This window comes from Oryzias melastigma, linkage group LG9 (assembly GCF_002922805.2).
Source record: "Oryzias melastigma strain HK-1 linkage group LG9, ASM292280v2, whole genome shotgun sequence".
Lineage (NCBI taxonomy): Eukaryota > Metazoa > Chordata > Actinopteri > Beloniformes > Adrianichthyidae > Oryzias > Oryzias melastigma.
The window spans coordinates 23,029,357-23,051,803 of NC_050520.1; the positions used below are offsets into that span (position 1 = coordinate 23,029,357).

Consider the following 22,447-nt stretch of genomic DNA (forward strand, 5'->3'; position numbering starts at 1 on the left):
TAAGGAAGAGATAAATAAAATATGTGTTTGCTTCTTGTGAACAGAGCTCAGGTTCTACTTAGTAACCTAATAAACTATTAGTTGGAAAAGATGTTAAGGGAAAATAAACTCACCTTGTTCTAAAACAAACCTTTTCAAACAGAAGACTGGAGTGAATTAAATGTCTTTCCAGAAAGTTTACAGTTGGACACTACATCTGATCAACAGTAGCCTCTAGTTCATTCTTTCATCTTGAACAATAAATTCAAGCTGATCTGAGCAGCCTGCAGGTCATCTTAAAGTCTGACCTTTCCTGTCAGCTGGGAGTCGAGAAGTCCATAAAACAATGCACTTTTCCTAATCTTCAAGGCATTTTATGGATAAATCCAGACGTTTCAACCTGTTTCCTCCAATAGCTTTCAGTGGTTTAGCTGAGTGGGCCTAAGTCTCACTTTCACATTTGGCCTCCACCGCTGCAGCATGGAGGTGTTTTAAGCAACCCTTCCTGCGGCCCCTCCTCTTTGTCCTCATTTCTGTCTTAAGGAAAGAGCAGCCTTGACTTGATTTCCTCAATTCTGGGGTATGCTTTCCTCTTGCCAGGATAAGCATGGGCTTGGTAATGACTTTTGTTGGAGTTCCTTCAGCCAGCTGGACAACCAGAGCGCTTTAGATTTTGCTTGGACTACAAAAACTCTGAAATGTTTTTTACTGATATTCCCGATGGGCACAAAGAGGTCTTCAGAAAAACAGCAACACATTTAGTTATCCAAGACAATTATGGCATCATTATCATTTCAGAAGATAGTCAAAATGAGAAAATGCAGCTTTGGTTCGTTAGTTGATCATTCCCTCTGCTTTTCCAGCATTGAAGCCTTTGACTGTGGAAGATTCCTATCTGCTCTGCCCTGCGCCGGTGCTTCAGGATGAGGGAATGTGAGTCACAAAATCCATTCTGCATGAAAGCATTTTGCGTAATATAAATGAAACCGGAGACATTTTTCTCTTTTCTCTCACAGGGCGGCAAACCTCTACGTCAGTATGAACGATGGTCTCAGTTTCATCTCAAGTTCAGTCACTATAACCTCTGTGAGCTGTGTGAGTCAACACACCAAAACCTGCAGCAGTCATGAAAAGCAGATTAAAGCCTCAACGGTTTACTTTAGATCTGTAAATAGCTGCAAAGCATTTTAACGCATTCACACTCGAACGTTCTGACTCCATGGAAGACAAAACCAAAAGAATATTTTCTTTGCACAGTGCATGAAGAGGTGGTTTACACATTACACATGTCTGTCTCTGTTGTAGTCTGACGGGACGCTCTTGGCCATAGCGTTGCTCATCCTCATGCTGCTGCTGGTCTTGGCTCTGCTCTGGTGGTTCTGGCCTCTTTGCTGCACCGTGGTGAGTTCACTCAAGGCCTTTTTTTCTTTTTCTATTTTCAAGTCTTCTAAATAATTGTTTTTAAAGACCCACTGAGGTAAAAATCTTGCTTTTAGTGTTTTTAATCTGATGATGGAGGACATATATATGGAAAATTCATCTTAAAATTGCATTTCTGAGTGTTTCTTTTTTCAAATCAATGTGAATCAGGAGCAGATGTAAAAATGCAATTGGAAAAAGCTTGTAAGTGTGACGTACAAGTTTCTGATGCATCCACTTGCAGACAAATATATTGTCATCTGGCTCAAAACTCTATGGCTGAAAAGCTCCAGCACATAAACAGATGGATGATGGGAAGAGGGTTGTCTTACTTACTTACTCAATTCAGAGGCAAATTTCAACTCCTGCCACTTTGCAGAAACTATGTCCTAGTAAACAACACAACGTTTGTTTTTGTTTTTTTTGGACTTTTCTGGGAATGCTTTTAAAATAGATCATTGGATCATTGGAATACTAGCTGCAAAGAAACTGATCTAGGATGCATGATTGTTGCTCCTCTGTAACTATGGTTGCAATTAGAACAGAGACGTGATTAAATCGCCTAAATCAGTCAAAAATAAATACATATATATAAATTAGAATTGACATTTAATTATTCCTTTTTTTTCTTTTTTTGCTTGGAGCAAAGATGTAAATGGAGGATGACATGCTGTGAAACAGATTGTTTGCAGGTCCCTTCTAACAGGAATTTAGGCTGATTTAGACAGTTTTACAATGTGTTTCTGGCTTAATGACCCCTCCTACAGAGGTAATGGCCCCAGAGGCCTTTTAATGACCTGAACTACTCCTGTGGAGGAAAAAAACTAAGGCGCTCTGAGTCCATAAGGCTCCTTAACCATGAATGGAGGTCAAGGTCAACAGGTGAACAGGTGTTGAAATAATAATGCTTCTATTGGAAGAGTTTAGGTTCCAGTTTAAACCGGAGCTTAGGACTTCTGAAATTAGTCTTTTTAATATATTGAAACTAATTTTCTTTTTCAATAACAAGTGGGCTAGTAATTATTAAAATAAACATTAAAAAATATGTATAAAAATGTGTCTTATGTTATAATATTAGAGGAGTTAATAGAAGTTTTATTATGAAAGTTTTAATAAATGCCATCTGCTCTGGACACAGCCAAAAAGAAAGAAAGAAAAAAAACATGTGTCTGCATTTATTCAGTCAGTGATCAAAGTGAATGAACATCCATTACAAAAACGTTATTTCTCCCTTTCAAACCAAGAGCATGTGTGTTATCTCTTCAAAACCAGTGAGAGGGAAATAGAGGAGAGCCAAAACAAAATGTCAACTTTTACCACATGCTCCCTCCACACAGCAGTTTTCTTCTTCTGTCTGTTCTTGTGCACAAAGAGTTTTAGGAACACAGTTCTGAATCACCATGGGGAGTAGCTGGGTGATCCAGAATTTGGAGAGGATGGCCTGGAAAGTCATAAATAAGAATCAGATTTCTTTCATTAAATTCTGGGGATAAAACTCACTAAGAGCTCTCGCTAAAGGGATCGTCCAAGGCCGAGCAGTGCTCTAAAAGCAAAGCATTGTATGATATTGCATCAAAAAATATATGACAACAGTTACTATAATGAGTATACAGGGGGGGAAAAAACTTCTAATGAGCCTGTTACTGCGCCTTTTTTACAAGTCAACAGCCTCAGGGAATAAATCTGCATAGCAGGTTTCTAGGTCAGCAGTAGAGTAAGAAGGAAAACAACAATCCCTCCCTCATGTGGGGTTATGTAACATCTTGTTGGACATAGAAGACACATTGTTGGGACATTGTTAAGTAAAAAATACCATTTGAAATACGTGTCCTTCGATGAGAAACAGTCTCTTATTTTGGCTGTTTCTTTCTCTCAACAGATCATCCATGAACCTCCACCGCCGCCTGAAGAGGAAAGCTCGGTAAGCTTTGGGTTGCACAGTTGTCGGGTTTGGGTCTTAATTTGGCACTACTGTTTTAGTTACTGGGTTACTCAACCAATTTGACTCGATAGTGATTTAAATAATACACAAATCTTAAATTTTACATTATACTTTAAATAAAAACAAGTTTGAAATGATCCTTCCCTGCTAAAAATCATACCTCAATCCTCATTTGATGTTTTTATGAGTTTTATTCATTAAGAATTCTTCACAATCATCTTGATCAAATCTAATGAGGAAGTCTTAATCAAGATGGGTTTTCATTAAATTTCCCACACACAAGCAAACACACAAAGACCGCACTAAATTAAACAGAAAATTGGTTTTAAAAAGACATAAGACAAGGTTCAAATTTAATTAGATTTCAGCCCTGCAATATCCTGGAGGACTGTGAGTCGTTTAGTTTTCTAAATCTACTAGTTCAGCCTGCATGTGGGTTTTGTAATTTAACAGACAACCCCTTCAGACAGAACACAGGGAAAACAGAACCCTTTCAAACTCAACTCTTTAACTTAACATTAAAACACATTTAAATGTATAAAACCCTGCTTCTCGTGTTTGAGTTAGGATGAGGAAGATTTTGATGCGCCTAAGAAGAAATGGCCAACTGTGGATGCTTCCTACTATGGAGGAAGAGGAGTAGGAGGAATTAAAAGGATGGAGGTGAGCTGACAGCAAGATTTACTGGTATTAGAGGGAGGACCTCTCTGACCAGATATCCAAAACTCCAGCAATAATTCAAATGAGAAATGTTAAAAAAGGCAAAACGTGGCAACAAACGGTTTTACCAAAATGTGTCATCAGGTTCGATGGGGTGAAAAAGGCTCCACTGAGGAAGGAGCGAAGCTGGAAAAAGCCAAAAATGCTAAAGTGAAGATGCCTGAGCAGGAGTATGAGCTGTCTCCTACGCGGGTTCTCAACAACGGCATGCACAAACCTCCAGAACCACGCAAGTGGTACTCACCGATTAAGGTATGGGAGAGTCTGTGTGATGGAAGTGTTCTAACGAGTTGAATCATGAGGGAGCCAAAGTGTTTTTCCACTCATCTTAACCAGACAGTTGCACCGATGCTGCGTCATGAACAGCATGTCATGCCAACATGGTTTAGGATGTTGTGAAAAAGCAGGAGATGTGTTAAAACTATAGAACGGATCATAGTTACTTCTTTCTCTAAGGAGTTAAAAGAGGTTAAGGCTTTCCAGTCAGCGGGGGATTTCTGATAGAAGCCAGACTTTGGTTAGACTGACCTCCTGGGATATAAGCTGCATAGCCAGCAGTTTGTGAAGAAAAACAGCTGTGCTTTCTGCTCTTATCCTCAAAACATTCACAGTTTACCTCAGGAAGACTCAATTCCTGACAAACTGGAAACATTTCTGATTCTCCCTTTGAAATGGCTTTAGGAGTCAAGAAAAGGTTGTAGAAGCTGGAGGGTTCTCTTTATTTCTTTATTGAATGAATTAATCATGTTTTCTAACGTTTCCTTTTCTGGGTTTGCAGGGTAAATTAGAAGCTTTGTGGGTACTCCTGAAAAAAGGCTATGATCGAGTCTCTATTATGAGACCTCATCCCGGAGACAAGGTAAGGCCGAATGCCATTAGGTCATTTTGCATTTAGAAATGGTGAGAAAAAAATCTGGCTGTAAGCTAGCAAAGTGTGAACAGAGAGACTTATGGGAAAACTTGAGGTAAGCGAGGATTTGGAGCACAGCGTCTGGCACTGCAGTGTGAAGACGCCTGGTGAAGTCATCACAGACGCCAGCTGCAGCGCAGGGCTAACAATGCAATGAGTTTTACAGTCAGCAGCTGATGTTTAGCCCAAAAGGGGGATGTAAAAAAAGCAGTTGAGGGAGTCAGCAAACAGCAACTGTTTATGTAACACTTTATTTGTCAGGAAGGAAGAAAAGCTGTTATTTGAGAATGAAAAATAAATACATTGCTCATGGGAGCAACTTTTCAAAATAAATTACAGTTTGCAATTTCCTTTATTTTTACATTTCTTCAGGACTTAATGCGTACATTTTAATTTTAAATACGCAATATTTTTGTAATCCAAGTAATTTCTCTCATGATGGCATAAACCAGATTTATGTCAGTTTGTGAGGAAGTTATTTTTTCTATGACCCAACAGGGACGTTGAGTCCAACTAAAGATTATTAATTTATTTTGCCAGATACTTGCTGTTAGAGATATTAGTTACGTTGACATGTTTTGACAGCTGGCCTGCAGTCTTTTTAGGCTTTTGTTGAAAGAAATATCAAATTATTGTAACACAGTATGAAACACAGAGAGAAAGTGGTGTTTATGTGAACATTAGTCCAGTTTTTAGGTGTGATTTGATAATGTTATTGTCAGTGTGTGATTATTAGAGGTGTAACAATTCGTTTCAACAATGTTCAGTTCATATTGATACAATTCATAGTAGATAATGGATCCTATTGAACGATCAGATTCACTGACCTAAAATCGATCCAGGATATCTTTAACCAGTGTGACTCAGAGAGAAATGTCTGGTACTGAACAGTGCAGGTGAAGTTTTCCAGATTCCATGGATTTCTTGCAAGATAATAAAATGTAAACTAAATGTGTGTACAAAAAACAAGTAAACAAGAAATTCATTTGCATTTTCGTTCATGAAGTCCATCCAATTCCCCACTTAAAAATACAAACAGAACATCATTACACCCCCAGCGATCGATCATTCAAGTCAAATTTTCCAGTGTAAACTCAAAGGTTTCCAGAAAAGTTATCAACTAATTATATAGCAATTATATTTTTAATTTACTGAATACAAACAAAACATGCATTTAGATTGCTGTAGCTCAAAAAGTACTATTTTATTTTCAAATGAGTAAAAATAAAACACAAAAAAAAATGCTGTTGGAACAGTTGAATTAAGTCAAACTCTGTTAAAATGTTTGCTAGTGCATTAAAGCAAACAAAAAAATTAAATTGTTTCCTTGAGAAGCAAACAAACCAGTGATTGCAAATTAGGAATTTCCTGTTCTGACTTTGTTTATGTAACCTGTCTGAAATGAAGCCAGAACCCAAAGAGGTCGGTTGTCTGAGAGAGAAAAGTCCAAATCAGATTTCAGTTTGGTGTCATCAGTTTCTACTCTTTTTTAATATATTTGATTTGTGTTTTTATCTTAGTGCACTATATTGCTAACAGGATAAGTAATTAGGAACTGTTATGAAAACTATCTCCATAAGCTGTTTCTTTTTCGTATAAAAGGATGGTTGTCTGGTTATTTAAAAACAAACAAACATGATCATGCAGGATGCATTTATTTATTCATGGAAATCTATGATGGATTTTAGATTTGAGTTTCAAAAACGGGAGAAAATATGACACATTTCTAACTAATTCTGGTCTTTTGGTTTATTTTAGGGCAGATGCATGAACTTCACTCGCACAAAATCTCCACCTCCTCACTATCCCCAATACAACCAAAAGCCTCCGTCCATCTACAACCCCCCCAACAGGAGTCCTCCTTCCCCACCCCCGACTCCCGGCGGCCCGCTGTCATTTTCCTTCTCCAAACTTCCATCACTGCCACCAACACCTCCACCAATTTCCCCCTGTCCTTCCGCTCAACCTCCCCCTTACACGCCCCCGCCCGATCGGGCTCTCCCTTCACCCAGCCTGCCCTGTCCACCGGCACCCCCACCAACCCCTCCTCCCTGTGTCCCACCAGCTGGCCCTCTGCCCCCTCCTCCTGGACGAGCTCCTCCTCCTTTGCGCCCGCCGCCTCGTCCAGGTGTGTAGAGCACCGCCAAGAGGGAGGACAGCATCTGACTGACCGGTTCATTGATGGGTTCATGAGGAGACGTGAGCGCCTGGAGCCACACTAGCTGAGGATGTTATGTGAAGAGGTAAAGCGAGGATGTGTTTTCATCCGTCTACAGGGACTTTGTAAACATGTAGCCTAACAGTGCAATTACTAAAAAGCTTGAAGTATTCTTCAGAGACCTTTAGACTTCTCCACAGATGGAGGTCAGGAAGCCTGGTGCTGGGGTGCTGCTGTTGACCCATCAGCAAAGAGGACATAGGAGAATTCCTGATAGCAGAGGAACAGTCATGCACAACACCAGTATGCCTGAGAGTTTATCCATTCATCCTCAGTCAGCCTGCAGTGCCTTTTTGTTGCCTCTAATCTAGATGGTTTCAAACTCTTGATGAGAAAGAAACCTTTTGAAAGTAGATGAATCTAAGAAGACTGGGCATCAGACTCTTGAATGTTAACAGCATGCAGTTTTGTTCGAAGATTTACATGAATAAAAATGCTTTTAAAGGTGTATTTCTGTTCCCAGGTAAACTGTTCTTTTACTGTGTTTTAAGTCAGTTATATCTAAAAAGCAAAAAAACAAAAAATCTCTAAGGAATGACAATAAATCTTACGCTTCATCTCACAATCCAAACGTATTATAACCCAACATGAAATGTCTCAAGAATAGAAAATCAATTTAAAGATGTGGAAACGTCTGAGTACGAAAACTGCAAACACCAGTTTTTGCACAAGTCTTTATAAGCAAAACTAAAATGGTTCAAGGCAACTTTTGTCTTTAATTGTTGTTGATCTACAGCAGCAACACAATGTTTTGACAAGACAAACTATTTTAAATTGAGAATTCAGTTTTTGGGTATACTTTTCCATTTAGAATCCTTAACAAATGTGTGTGCAAAAAAAAATAAAAAATCTGCATCAGAGCCATTTAGTACATGCAGGAGGCATGCTGGTGCATTTTCTGCACCTAATGGTCTAGTACCATCTGGTGGGCTGCATATAATAGAAAACCTCTGCTCAGATCCAACGCTGCATTCGCTGGAGGTATTAAACGAGCTGCTAAAACAGTTCCTCACATTCAAAAGAAGACAGCTTTAAAAAAAAAAGGCAAAGGTTCTTGTTCTTTTTAAGTTTTAGTCTAGTTTATGTCCAAATTCTAAAATGATTTTGCAAATAAATTAAGGTTACAAAAGCGGCAATTGACAAACACACGCAGAATAAGAGTGTAAAGTATCTGAGCTTCCACTGACGCCCTTAATCTCAGTCACACAACTGCCTTTTTTTCTGCTTACAACTGAAAACCTATTAAAACGAGTGAATTCTTCAGCTCTAGATATCCAATGTGAGTGCAATCATTGATGTTTTAGCAGTGCATGTGCTGTATTATTGTGTGGATAAATATCTGAATCAGGGAAATGCTTTGCATACCATATTGTTTCCCCACCCACGGTTTCTATTAAAGTTTTATGTAAATAAAGCGACCATGTGTGTTGAACTTTTCATACGCACGCAAGCATCCGACATAAAACGAGAATCAGGTCTTCAAATCACGAAGGCTAGTCCTGCAGTTTTATTGTCCCATAATTAATTATTAAGGTAAATAAAGTAAATAAATATGAAAATCAAACTGTACTTTGAGTGTGATCAGAAGCAGACATCCCAGATCCTTATTATCTGTCAGAAAATCCTCACAAACCCAGACAGATGTTGACTGTTTCCATTATCGAACTGAACTTTCAAGGATGCAGCAGATAAAGAAGACAAAAATTTAAAAATGAAGAAAAAGCAAACAAAAGATATTTTTTTTTGTTAGTTCTGTTAGTATTTGAGTGGGAGAGATTGTCAGCAACAAAAAATGCATTTTCTTGTTACCTACATTCCTTTTTATCCATTACACTCCTCTTTTTCCAATCTTATCCATGTGCGATTTCTGTTTTTCAGTCCAGAAACAATTAGTCATCTGACTGACAGTTCTAATATATGAGTAGATTTCACTTATGTCACTCAAATATTGAAAGAAAAAAAATCTAACACACTTAAGTATTTCCAGATGCCAATATATGTCATGATAGAGACTGTGTGTCACACTTGTAGAAATGATATTCCTAGGAAAATATTTGATTCTATCTATGTGGACAAGCTGCAGAAAAATCCTGCTGGTGCCGACAACCCATGACATGTTTTGAGGAGAGCTGAGAGGAGGACGGAGGGGAATAGAAAGTTTCAGTTGATTTTACCTGGTTTATTATGTGAAGGTAATGATGTAAAAGCCTACTGACATGAGACGGTTTTTATTGGCTTTCCAACGGATTTCCACTGAAATACAAGATACAGTGCTGGCAGGTTCATGAGGTTTTTGTGTAAATGTTATTTTTTTGGTACACTTTACACCAAAATACCCCAAAATAAAACAAATATTGTAATTATTATGTGCAATTAGGGTTTAGTTTTGGAATGCATAAGCTTTATAGTGTATAAGATTACAATTTGTGATAATATTTCACAAATCTGAGATCTTTAATAACAAATTGTGGGTGTTGAACTGATTGAACTTGTAGAGATAATAGATTAAAACCAAAATATTTGGAACTAATATTACTTATACAGCATACGTTTTCATTTGAGATTAAATACATGTTTGGTGTCTCTATGTTTTATCATTAAATCAAGACGATAATAAAAAGTTTGTGAAAGGAAAATGAGTCAAAGCTGGGCAAATAAATCTAAGCTCTGCTTCCATCATGCTTTGCATTAATTAAGGTCAGCTGTAATCTATTACCCATTCAATCTCAGAGCACCTTGATTAAACTCAGGTGATGGTTAGTTCTGGATGGAGGGGAGGAATCTCAACAATGCCTCAAAAATTCTTTCTCAGCGAGTGGAGACTAAAGGCCATGGCTGCGGCGTGTGACTGCTCCGTGTCTGTGTGCGAGGCCGTTTTTGCACTGAGCGTGTGCGGAGAGCTGCTCCTGAAAACTGCACTTGTTCTCGTCCACATCCTGGCCGTCTACCTCTCAGTCCTGCTGAAGTTGAACGCTTTTCTCAAGGTGACACTGGCAGGTGTGATCTTTCCCCGTGGGAGTTTGGACCAGAGAGACTGCTCCATGTGGATTTCATCAGAGAACTCGGACAGCTGCTCCTTTCTGGGAAGAAAAAAGCAGGCCGTTCGGTGGCTGCAGACACTGCAGGCAGCACTGTACGTCTTACCAGCGCTTTGCCAACATTTGCTGCGTGTTTCTGTGACCGTCCTGCCTGTTCTCCATGCGGCTCTGCCAGTCCCGTTTGCTCTGTTCAACAACTTCAGGCCCATCTTCTCCTCTGTTTTGGCATCACTGGATTACACTGGAGCCCCATCAGTCTTCCACATACTTGGAATTCTATGCAACAGGAGAACCAACACCACATTTCAACTTTAAATGGTTACCTACTTTTAATGTAATAAAACATTTTAACTTCTTTCATCTTCAGATTTGCTTTTTTTTTTTTTACACTATAGTTTGATTTGATCTTTAGTTCCCATTCCCAAATAACCCGAGACAGTTCAAATGAGATGAATTTTAAAATTTATTGCATAATTTCCACTAACCCAACATTCTCATTAAATGGTGTGAAACGCTTAAGCCAACGCATCCATTGGAAAAGGAAAGGAGGGTGGGATTAAAAAACAAAAACATACCTATAACATCATAGTTCAGTTTCCAAAAGAAGTTTAATGTTAAATTAACGCAAGAATTAAAATTAAGGCTTGATTGCAAAGGTGTTTACACAGCTCCTACTTCATTGTTTCAGACGCACAATACGTACCGACACACCCGTTAGATTTTCAGTAAAAAATAAACATTGTGACATGGGTTGAGCAACAGTGTAGCGATATTTGCCCCTTTGGGTCCTAAATAGTCTTCATTTCTCAATCTAAGAGCAGCAGCAAAGTCTGGCTACAAAAACACGTCGGAGTTTACAACCGCCAAAGACATCAAAGATTTTTGGTTTGACAAGTTAAATGACAGTAACATTCACTTTAAAAGAAACTTTAAGCATGTCTATAAAATAAAGTAAAGATGATTTTTTTTTTAAAGAAAAAGACAAAAGAACTAAACAGATTACAAATGGTCCCAGCAATGGCAGCAGTTGTGGCGGCGAGCAGAAAAAAAAACAAGTGCAACTTCCACTTCATGTCAGTAACTTCTTCCTTATTTGGATTACATTAGATTTTAGAGACTTAAAAAAGTAACAATCTTTTCAAAGAAATAAAAAGGCAAGATCAAGATAAGAATATGACACGAAAACCCATCAGATGCAGAAATGATTGCAGAAGTGCGTTTTTACAGGGAGAAAATTTCCAGGATCTTTTTCTTTCCACAGCTGTTCTCTAAGGATCCTTCTCTGCAATTAAGTCTAATTTCCTCAGGAGAAATCAAACTGGGCTGTAACTTTGGAATGATTCAAGATTGGTTTTACTTCAACTGTAAATGATTAGCTGCCAAAGCAAAAAAAAATATTCCAAGTAACCTGTTATTGCACGCAAAGAAAAGCTGCTGAGGTACCAACTTCTCTTAGTCAGCAAATTTAACAAAAGCTCCAATAAATACCAATTAACATAAATAAACATGAAAGGCTTGCTTATGGGTTTTTAAGCAGAAAGATAAGCAACAGAACAGAGTACAAAAAGAAATAAAAAAATATAGAATGAAAATGCCAGCCACTCCCTGCTACCAAAGATATCAACAAAAATAATCACTCTAAAGAATTCTGGAAAAAAACAAAAAAATATGAGATGTAGATTTTAACAGATCATTGCTAAAAGGTTGCATTAAAAAGGAAACATCCATGTTGTTCCCTCTACCAGACGCTCCTCTGATATCAGTGTTTAAACGTGCGGTGCTAACGGTTTACTCCACAGTCACAGACTTGGCCAGGTTTCTTGGACAATCCACCTGAAGGGAAACAAATGAAAAAAAAAAAAGATTTTTAATATATGGAGCAAAAGAGGATCTTCTGCCACTGACTCAAAGGCTGCTGTCTAACTCCAAAACTGACCAAACATCATTGCAAACTCAAAAACGTGCGAGCCAGTAATATGGCAGCTGGTCAGAGCTGCTCTCATAATTTCCAAATTCCTGGCAAGAGGACTTCTCACCACTCCCTTTGGACTTTTCAGGATTAAAAAAATGAAAAAGTGGGGAGGAGTGCAATCTGCACAAACGTTTCTACAAAACTGGGCCATGAGGACATCACTGTGCAGTGCTCGAAAAGCAGCGTAAATAAAAAAAAAGTATAGAAATATATATAAAACTAAAGAGCATTGCAAAAAAATTCTAAGATTAAAAATCAGAAATTCTTTTTCTCCAGTGCTTTCAAGTATACATCCATCTTTCTGACGTTTGCTTACACGCTGAGTGAAGTTAGGAGGACTACTGTCTGCGTAAACACTTCCTGTTTACTGCTGTTGATGTAAATAAAGGTTGAAACTGAAGAGGTGGAGCTTACGTCGTATCCTCTGAGGACAGCCAGGTGGAAGGACAACAGCTGCAGGGGGATGACGCTCAGGATGCCCTGCAGGCAGTCCACGCAGTGAGGTACTTTGATGGAGCGGCAGGAGTTTCTGATGGTCTCCTGGTCGTCTTTGTCGCAGATGACGATGGGACGCCCCTGCAAAAGGAACGGGATTTACTAAAAAAAAACAAAACAATATTTTCTGGGGCTTTGGATCACTTAAACACACATCTGCAACAGATTATTGAGAGCGTTGAGGTCAGAGTCAACCAGCTCCTCCCTTCAATGAATGGAGGTGACAGATCATAGACTGGACTGAAAACAATCCAACACCTAATATGATTTGGTCGCCTGAAGCTTAGCATGTCTGAACTGTTTCAATGTAGTTTCAAACAGGGAGACACAATTGAAATAGGGAATTGTGACGCTAAAAGACAGACAATTTACCTGACGAGCAACCACTTGCTGCAGGGCATTTTGACACTTGGTGTAGGTGTGGTCTCTCATGATGATCATGATGACTGGCATTAGCTTATCCACCAGAGCGAGTGGGCCATGTTTCAGCTCTCCAGCCAGGATTCCCTCAGAGTGCATGTATGTGATTTCCTTGATTTTCTACAAAGCATAAATACCAAAATAAAAAAACAAAGCAATCCATTTTAATATTTTAATTTGATAAACAAAAACCATTAAAAAGTTTGTTGTTTTCACTCACCAAAGCTCCTTCCAAGCATGTTGCATAATGGTAGCCTCTGCCCATGATCAGTACGCTCTTGTTCTTGTACAGCTCTTCTGCCAACTTCTGAATTTCATCATCCAAGCTGAGGACTTCTTTAATCAGATCTGTATTGAAATTTCATGAGATTTATTATTAAGAGTCTAAATTTCACAATAAGAGCTTAAAAATACATAACTAATATTTGAATAGATGATTGGTGTGCCATCAAGCAAGTGCCAGAGCAGGTTTAGAATAGAGGAGGTGGATAACAGTCAGAACGCCACTCCCACTCTGAACCCGCATCATCATTCAGCTTCACTTTTGAAATAATAAAGTAACCTCTACTTCTAGATTGAGCGTAGGCAGTCTGTCTGTGTATATCTGAATTCTCGTGGCCATATTTACCTGGAAGCACTCTCAGGCCCTGGATGATCTCTCGGCGTCTGGGCTGCATGGAGATCCTGTCATCACACATCAGCAGAGCGAACATGATGAGGGCCACAAACTGACTGGTGTAAGCCTGTAGAGCAAAGTGGAGAGAGGCACATGGATCATCAACTACAAAAAAGCATGCAAACATTCAAGAAAAAAAAAAAAACTTTTACTGATTTTCTACAACAAGGGAAAGTTAGAGGAATTTGCTTTAATTTGAAGAACCTCATACATATTCAAACATTATTGAATTTAAATTACTTTTTTGCTTTTACTCGTCTCCAGATTAATTTACATGTAAGGATTTGTGAGTGTTTGTGCCAAAAAAGCTGAACAAACATCAAGGTGGGTGAGTTTATGCTTAATTTGGGTGAGACAACTTGTGGATTTTCAGAAATGTCTCTCACTCATCCAGTCCTGTCACCATCCCCATCCAGCCTTTGTTCCCTCTATGTGCTTCTTCTTCTTCTGAGATCTCCATTTTGGAGGCTCTCCATAATCATTTAGCAGACTTAATGCGTGTTTGAATAAAGGTTCACAGGACCTCTCCCCCGGACTAGAAAAAGGCCAACGAGTGGTGCCAAAACCAGAACAGTAAAAGTCCCAACACTTTGTTTTTCTCTGGACACCAATCGAGCTACAAATTCTCAAGTCTGGCAGCTATTGCCATCAGCACAGCTGTAACATATTTAAAATACATCAGAAAGTGCAGCCTCAGTCTTTTTGTGTCACCAAAATCTACTGTAAAAATGCCAAATGTTAAACCAAAGAAAGGAAGACAATTAAATGATATAAACTGCATGATTCAAATCCAGTATTATCCCAACGGACATTAGGCAATTCATTTATCTTTAAAGATCTGCAATCTCAAAGCCTTTTACTAAAGGTTTAACTTAATTTTTATTGATTCTAGAATAAATCAACATAAAATATATGCACTAAAATGGGATCAAATGGAGTCCATGTGGTAGAAATGGAGACATTCTGAGTGCGACACATGTTTCTCAGCAGCGAAGTGAGCAGCGTTTGGTGGAGGTGGGCGTGTCTGCTGGTCAGCCAAGCTGTAAAAGGATGGCGTCTCACAGACGCGCTTCAGGGCTTTGGAGCAGCACCAGAGTCACTGAGCCAAACTCGGGCGGCCTCAGGAGGGCTGTAGTGAGCGCTCCCTTTCTGCGCACACCAGCTGGGCTTTTTCTTTCCTGCTCCGAGTACCAGATGACAAAATCCTCTTTTGTGACAAAGGGCAATGAGTCCAAGTCTTTACGCTAAGACGAGACACAATGACGACTGCACAATCTTCTGAGGGACGCTGAAGAACAACAACCTCCAAAAGACTCACACTGGCGTTCATCTGGGTTTCAGTCTGTTTCCTTTCATTGCATTCAATTCCTCTGTGATTCAACTCGTTTTAATAACAAACTCAACATCAAGGGGTCAGTTTATTAAAAAAAACCCTTTAAAGTAACTCCATATTAAACACATGTACTAGGATTGTAGCATTGCATGCAAAAAATGAGAAATGCTGCCATTCTTTAATGGAGAACCAGATTCCATTTGAAAAGACACAAACGGAAAGGATTACAGCAAAAATATTTGGAAAATAAGCAAAATAAAAACTGGCATTTATGCAAAGATCAGCGTAACAATCTGGGTTAGTGTGTTTTTTGTATTTTTCTAAAATACAGCAATGCATATAGTTTTTAATTCCAACGAGGAACATCCCATGTTTTGAACTAAATTACAAAATAAAAGCTTAAATCCCACTTCAGTGGCACCTCCAATATTTGATTTATGAAAGCCAGATCAATCGTTTTCCTAGCCAACTTAATATCTTTACATTTTACAGAAGAGAAGGTGAACAAAAAGATGTGAGGCTGGGAGATTACCTTGGTGCTGGCAACTCCAATCTCTGGTCCGGCATTAATGTGGACTCCACAGTCCGTCTCCCTGGAGATGGAGCTGCCCACTGTGTTGGTGATGCCCACCGTCAGAGCACTCCTCTCCTTACAGTAGCGCAGGGCCATGAGGCTGTCTGCAGTCTCCCCTGCACAAAAATATATTCACTTTGAAAACTTAACAATTTATACACCAACAGAAGAGATTAGTGGATGCTGAGACTATATGAGGGAGGTCAAAGAAAAGAGGCCACACCTGACTGGCTGATAAAAAAGCAGACATCATCTCGGAAGACTGGCGTGTTCCTGTCCAAGAAGTCGCTGGCCAGCTCCACCATGACCGGCAGCTCGGTGAGCTCCTCCAAAACCTGCCGGGTCTAAAGAACGACAAAACTCATCATCATTCCATTAAAATATTAGCTGGAGCTAAAAATAGATAATAGGTCACAAGTATTAATACCAAAAAACTGAATTATTCAATTTTAATGAACAAAAGTTTAATTTATGACTAATCAAAGTAGGAATAAATATATTTATTTGTAATTTTTACATTCTAAAAACAACTTTGTTTGCCAATGAAGAAATGTTTTAACACACCTAAATTTTAAACTGATTTAAAGTGGTATTTATCAGAAAATTATGAATTCTTTCATTAAAACAAATAAAAAACATGTTTGCTCTTTATCTAACTAAACAGACAATTTGTTTTGTTTTAAAAGAAAACTGATTAATGGATTTAGTTAACTTATACTGCATTTTTAAGAGAATATTGATCCAGTTTAAATAAATCATTTTTTAAAACCCAGTTTGGACACTCACCGCTACACCAGCATGATAGCTGGTTCCACAGGCAATAAGAATGAGCCTTCGACACCTTTGGATTTCTTTGATGTGGTCCTTCAGGCCACCCAATGTCACTGGAAAACAGACAAAAAGCTTATTTTACTGCTGCAACTTCACTTTCCGTTAATTGTCAAGAGCAAGAATGTTTTACATTTGAATTTTTAATTCACATTACTGTCAAAAAAGTTCACATGAACTGGACAGATAATTTCCGGTACATTTATCTTCCTGAAATCTTAACTGAGAATAACATACTTAACTGAAAAGACCCTTAAAGTAAATGTTAGAGTTTCTCTGTAGTGATTTAAACATGTAGAGATAATAAGATACCTGTGTTGTTGTCAAAATTGACTCTCCCTCTCATGGTGTTCACCACAGATTCTGGCTGCTCGAAGATCTCTTTCTGCATGAAGGAGCTGAAGTTGCCTATAAGATGAAGATTGGGTTTCAGAACAAAGACTCTTCTGGACGTGGTGAAAAACTTTTTTTTTTTAATATGTGTGATCCCACATGAGAAAGTTGTAGTTGCCACACAGCATTATGGAAATGTTTGGTAGAGTTTCCTAAATATCATTGACTTCCAGAAAACCCACTCCAATGAAACTTGTGTTTTAAACATGTTATTGTAGCATTTTTTTTTCCTCATAATGTAGGACATATATAAAGAAAATTAAGCTTAAAACTGTGTTTCTCTGTATTTCTTTATTCAAATTGTGGTGAATCAGATAAAAAATACTACTTGAACAAGCTTGTAGTTGTTATGTACAAACATCCGGCTCAACACGGTACAGCTGGATATCTCAGATTTTGCTCCACATTTTTGTTGCACTGCTAATGTTAGGTTGTAAGCTAGCAGGAAAGAGTGTAAACAAAAGCATTATAGGAAATGAGCGCAGGCTTACTCCACGCCAATGGTCCCGCCCACAACTCAGGAGAATTTTTAATGAACTACTGCCGCTCTGCAAAAAACTATGTTCTAAAAAGCAACAGAATATTTTTAAATGTTGCCTGGTAAAATCATAATTAAAAGACCAATGGAAACACTTTTAAAATAGAGCAAAAGATTATCTTCAATGATGACTTGCCTGTACATTCATAGAACCACAAATCATTCCCCAGTAAGAGTGAATGAGAGATGGTCTAAATGGTAGATTTTTAGTTAGCAAAACAAATCATGAAAATTGGGTTATTGGAAATAAAAGTAACAAAAATGAGGAGGACCAAAGCTGAGTAATGACAGGACCTCAAAGGAATGTCGAGGTGAACTGACAGCAAAGTCCTTCTGCCCCCTACTGGACCAAAGTAAGAATTCAATCTGAAAAACTGCACTAAATTGTATTAATGGAGCACATTGGAGTAATGGAGTAATATCATTTTAGCCAAACATCATTTTTAAATACTTAAATATGAGCCTAATTTGTTGAGTGTTACTAAAGGGGGTTGTTTTTGACTATATAGCAGACTTTGGTTAATGGGACTAATCAATCAGCTTGACAAGCACACCTTTGAAGCAAATGTCAGCTATGGAACAGGTGAAGTCCACAACCTTCAACATGCTAGAGGCAAATCTGATATGGAAAGATTATACCCACTTAGTCTGACATCAATGGCAGGTTTAAGGCCATGAGTCAAAAACTAAACTGAACTGTTTTATATTTTTTCAGCAGATAGCAAAATGATTTATGCATGATAATAACAAGGTAAGAGACAAAATGACAGAGTAAAAAGGGAAACAGCTGTAACAGTGACCTGTCCCTCACCCTTCATGATCTGCTGCAGCTCCATCTGCAGGGTCTGGATTGCTCGGGCTGGGTAGTCTCCCGCGCTGCGCTTTATCCTGTGGATGGACAGGCGGCCCTCCACCACGGCAGCCACGTCATCGTCCTCGAGGAAGATCACGCGGTTTGTATGCTCGATCACAGCACTACGACAATAACAGAAATTAACATTTACCGATTATATTTTTCTCTCTGAATGAGATTAAACTAAAAGCGCTCGACTGTTTTAGTTTAGAGAAGGCAGAACTCACCTGGCATCAGAGGCAAAGAAGTACTCCACAGCCTTCTCATCTACAGGGAACAGGCAGGTGTCCTGGTCTGTCCTGGGGATGGAACTGCAGCTCTTCTTGTCTTTACCAGCTGGAATAATTACATAAATAAAAAAGGTTAAGAGTACAATGGGGTGGTAGTTAATCAAACTAGATGCAGAACGTGGTGCCTACAGGAGCGGTACAGCACAGGGATGTGATCCGTGGACAGCTTATGATCACTGCGAACGCCCATGAGCAAAGGACCTCCTCTCCTGCGAAAGCACAAAAGAAAACATTTTTAGATCAATGCATGTGGAACAAAAACTTTTTCTAGACAATGATATGCACTACAGTGTTATTCTGAATAACTTTAATAGCTTTAAGAACAAAAGTCCCAGCTTACCTTGTTCCAACAGCCTCTCCGGGGTAATGAACACTCTTGAACACCAGGGCGAACGCTCCCTCCTGGCAGGTGGAAGAACAAACACATTATAGAGGGTGTTTTCTTTGGTTGCCTTGGTTATGCTGGTGCGTATTGGTGGGTCCCTACCAGTTGCTGAATAACACGTTCAACCAATGTGGCAAAACTCAGGTCATCACTCTCCCGGTTGTCATACATGTACTTTGCCAGCTTGGCAATGGTCTCTGTGTCAGTCTCTGACTCAAACTCATAGCCTTTGCTCTCCTGTGGAGATTTGTAGAGTTAATTCCGACAACTTATCGGATGAAGAAATGTCTTTTATAAAAAAAAAAAAAAAAAAAAAAAAAGCTCACCAAGAATTTCCTCAGGTCTTTGTAGTTGGTGATGATTCCATTGTGGATGACGATGAACTCTGCAAACAAAACCATAAACTTTAATATGAATGAACAGCCAAGCAAGATTTTTGCCTTTATTTTGAAATTCTAAACAAACCCCACCGTTGTTCTTGTCAGATCTCTGTGGATGACTGTTCACTGGGCTCGGCACGCCGTGTGTTGCCCAGCGAGTGTGAGCGATGCCAAGGTGAACATCAAACTCCACATCCAGGTCGATATCCTGCTGTTCTAAAACAACGAGCACAATCAAAATATTTAGTATGTGGCATTCCACCAAAGCAAATAGAATAAAAATGACATAAACCTCGTCTTACTGTGGATCTCCTCATCGAGAGCTTTCACTTTTCCACGTTGCTTGATCAAGTGGATGGACTTGGCGTTGGACTCCCACTCCTTACTGTTGCCTCCATCAATTCCCACTCCTGATCAGATCATACAGTGACAAGTATGATGAGAATCTTATGGCAGAATATAAAAGCTGGGCTTTACTCAGAAAAAAACACATTTATTTGCCCAAACAAAAAAAAAGTGCTTGTTTTCTTTCATGCTTAGAGGAACAAAGTTAAATGACTCAATAATATAGTCTGATAAAAATATATTTTTTGGAATGTGACTACAATATAATTGAAACAATAGAGACAGAATAAATGGAGATAGTTTAAATAACTTTTCTTTGAGTAAAAAAAAAAAGAACTAAAGCAAAAAAAAAGATAACAACAGGTGCAATTTAGTCTGCGATCTTTCTCACCAGCTGAGTCATAGCCTCTGTACTCCAGACGTCGGAGACCCTTGATGAGGATCTCAAGGATGTCCCGCCGTGTCCTTGGCACATGGTAATTGAGATAGGCAAAGATTCCTTAAAAAAATAAAGAACAAAAAAAAAGTTTTCATTTTTGTATTTTTTATGTGACTCTCCTGTCCTGCAAATATTTCAGTACATTATTCTCATCACTATTAAAGAAAAACTGAACTATAACTATGCTGTACTGGCATTAGACTGGTGTGTTATGTGGTTTTGCCCTCATTTTAGCAACAAACTATTTCAAAATACTGAGGAGCAATTCAGAAATCAGCTCAGAAGTGGTTTAAAAAAAAGCATTTTGTCACCATGAGCTCTGAAACAATTCAGTATAAAAGCTGTGCTGTTAGAAACATAATAATAATAAACTAAAAAAACTAACAAAATAAAAAAAAAGCAAACAAGATGTATTTTGTTTTCTTTTTATTCACATTATACTTTTTTGGTTATTGCTTTTTTTTTTTTTTTGCTTTATTAAATTGTTTTTGTGGCATTGTTGAGGTCACAGACAGTCGTACTAAAGTCTTCCACCAGCTTCTAACATTTTGACCACATAGTTGAAACAAAATAAAAGGTTAATTTCCCAACATGTCTCGACTATCCCATCACAGAATTACCACATATATGAATTTAGTTAAGCTTCAGTAACACGCCCACACAAATCAAGACTGAAAGTTTAAAAGTTTCATAGTTGATCTGCAAATATCTGGCACTAAATCTGACACACCAAGAGTGAAACCATAAATGCCCAATAGGAAAATTACACATCCAGAGTGCTACACACCCAAAATGTGAGGTTGAATTTTGAACCCAGTGGAGAACAGAGCTTTCATTCAGAACCGCAAGTAATAGGAGGCAGGGGTGTAACAACAATACATTAGAAAAAAGAAAAACTGGTTTACTAAAAGTAATTATTAACCGAAACAACATGTTATTAATAGAAAAGCAAACCAACTAGTTTCTCTGGTCTGGTTAGTATTCTCAGATTGTGCTGACAGGTGATGCGAGACAGACATGAGCTGTCAGCTGACAGAAAATATTCACTCACAGAGATCTTTAACCTAATACATGTAATTCAACTGTGCGTCTTTAATTCAAATGTGAGCCTCTTGTGTAATCCCAACGCGATTATGACAAACCGAAACAATGTAAAGCTAATAGGAGTAATGTGTCCGGAAACCCAAGTGTCGTTGTTTTCGTTTATGTTTCTTTAAATACTTATATTAAAGAGCTGATACAAAAACTTCAATTTATTCTTAAGAGGGTTAGCTAATAATAATCAATGAAATATGTGTGTATGGTGAGATTAGCAAAAATAGAAACCAGGAGGAAATGTTTCAATGGACGTTCGTAGATTCCAAATACACACAGGAAGAAACCAGCAACAGTTTTAATCTTATAGTTAATCGTTACAATGGTATTTTTTCCAACAAAAACATAAAATAAGTAATAGTTAAGCTAAAAGCTGGTTATTAATTTTAGCTGAGTAGCAGCATCATGCTCGCTAATCAAGGTAGCCACCCAAGCTAATGTCAATTCATTGGCCTGAAACTATAGCATACTAATTTTCATCTCAGTAACTGTGTGGCTAATAGGTATAGAACAATATTTCAACACGAATAATATAAAAACTGAATAAAAATCACACCACTCACCACACATGTCTTCAGCTTGCTTGTCAGTAACAGCTACTCGGCGCCTTGGTTGCTGGGAACGCCTATCTCTTAGACCCACCCCTCTTCGATTGACAACCAATCGCCTTTCTCCATAGTGCCTTCTTATTGGTCGAGCGAGATGTCAGTCAGGAAACAGCATCAACGCAGACAGTAATGACGTGGCATCAGGATGCAATTCGTGAGCAGAAAAGCTTGAAGATCCTGCTACTCCCCGTCAGCGCACATTCATCCAACATCAATGAATAATGGCAGCCCTGTTCTCCCAGTAAACATTAAATGACTACAGCTTCTGACATAATAATCTGTTTATTATATGAAATAATTTATTGCTGCCTCATAAACAGTTTTAGCTGTAAAAACGACTTTTTTTTTCAAAATATTCAGACAAAATAGAGAAGTTATAGGTCAAATTTAATCATTAAAGTTTAACATGTCACAGCATTTTTTTAAATTCATAAAAGCACGTCTATTTTTTAATCATACTATCATACTGATAAAAAAATCTAAAGATATTTTATTCAAACATGATTTATTTAAGCTCTGAATGAAGTCACTCATGTCAATACTATTATCAAATGTTGTTCAAGCCCTTAGGCTACAATATTTAATTGTTCTTGCTAA

The 22,447-nt window shown here is 38.3% G+C and overlaps 2 protein-coding genes across 2 annotated transcripts in view; one reads left to right on the forward strand and one right to left on the reverse strand.

The window, feature by feature from the left end:
- Positions 1–7,712, forward strand: part of antxr1a (ANTXR cell adhesion molecule 1a) — a 15,205-nt gene extending 7,493 nt beyond the window's left edge. Inside the window, exons 11-18 of the mRNA XM_024275530.2 lie at positions 843–912; positions 996–1,074; positions 1,285–1,380; positions 3,278–3,319; positions 3,908–4,003; positions 4,145–4,312; positions 4,839–4,919; positions 6,729–7,712. Coding sequence (XP_024131298.1) covers positions 843–912; positions 996–1,074; positions 1,285–1,380; positions 3,278–3,319; positions 3,908–4,003; positions 4,145–4,312; positions 4,839–4,919; positions 6,729–7,106 — 1,010 coding nt within the window. The 3' untranslated portion in view covers positions 7,107–7,712. The remainder of the gene's footprint in view (positions 1–842; positions 913–995; positions 1,075–1,284; positions 1,381–3,277; positions 3,320–3,907; positions 4,004–4,144; positions 4,313–4,838; positions 4,920–6,728) is intronic.
- Positions 7,713–10,676: 2,964 nt separating this feature from the next.
- On the reverse strand, positions 10,677–21,991 carry gfpt1 (glutamine--fructose-6-phosphate transaminase 1). The gene is made up of 19 exons (XM_024275700.2): positions 21,806–21,991; positions 20,100–20,207; positions 19,666–19,773; positions 19,454–19,579; positions 19,310–19,368; positions 19,086–19,220; positions 18,939–19,000; positions 18,728–18,807; positions 18,536–18,644; positions 18,267–18,430; positions 16,837–16,932; positions 16,483–16,580; positions 15,920–16,040; positions 15,655–15,812; positions 13,742–13,856; positions 13,334–13,461; positions 13,066–13,233; positions 12,613–12,774; positions 10,677–12,059 (listed from the first exon to the last, which is right to left on the reverse strand). Exons 1-19 carry the CDS (start codon positions 21,810–21,812, stop codon positions 12,015–12,017), a joined length of 2,049 nt encoding a protein of 682 aa, XP_024131468.1. The 5' UTR covers positions 21,813–21,991; the 3' UTR covers positions 10,677–12,014.
- Between the last annotated feature and the right edge of the window lie 456 nt (positions 21,992–22,447).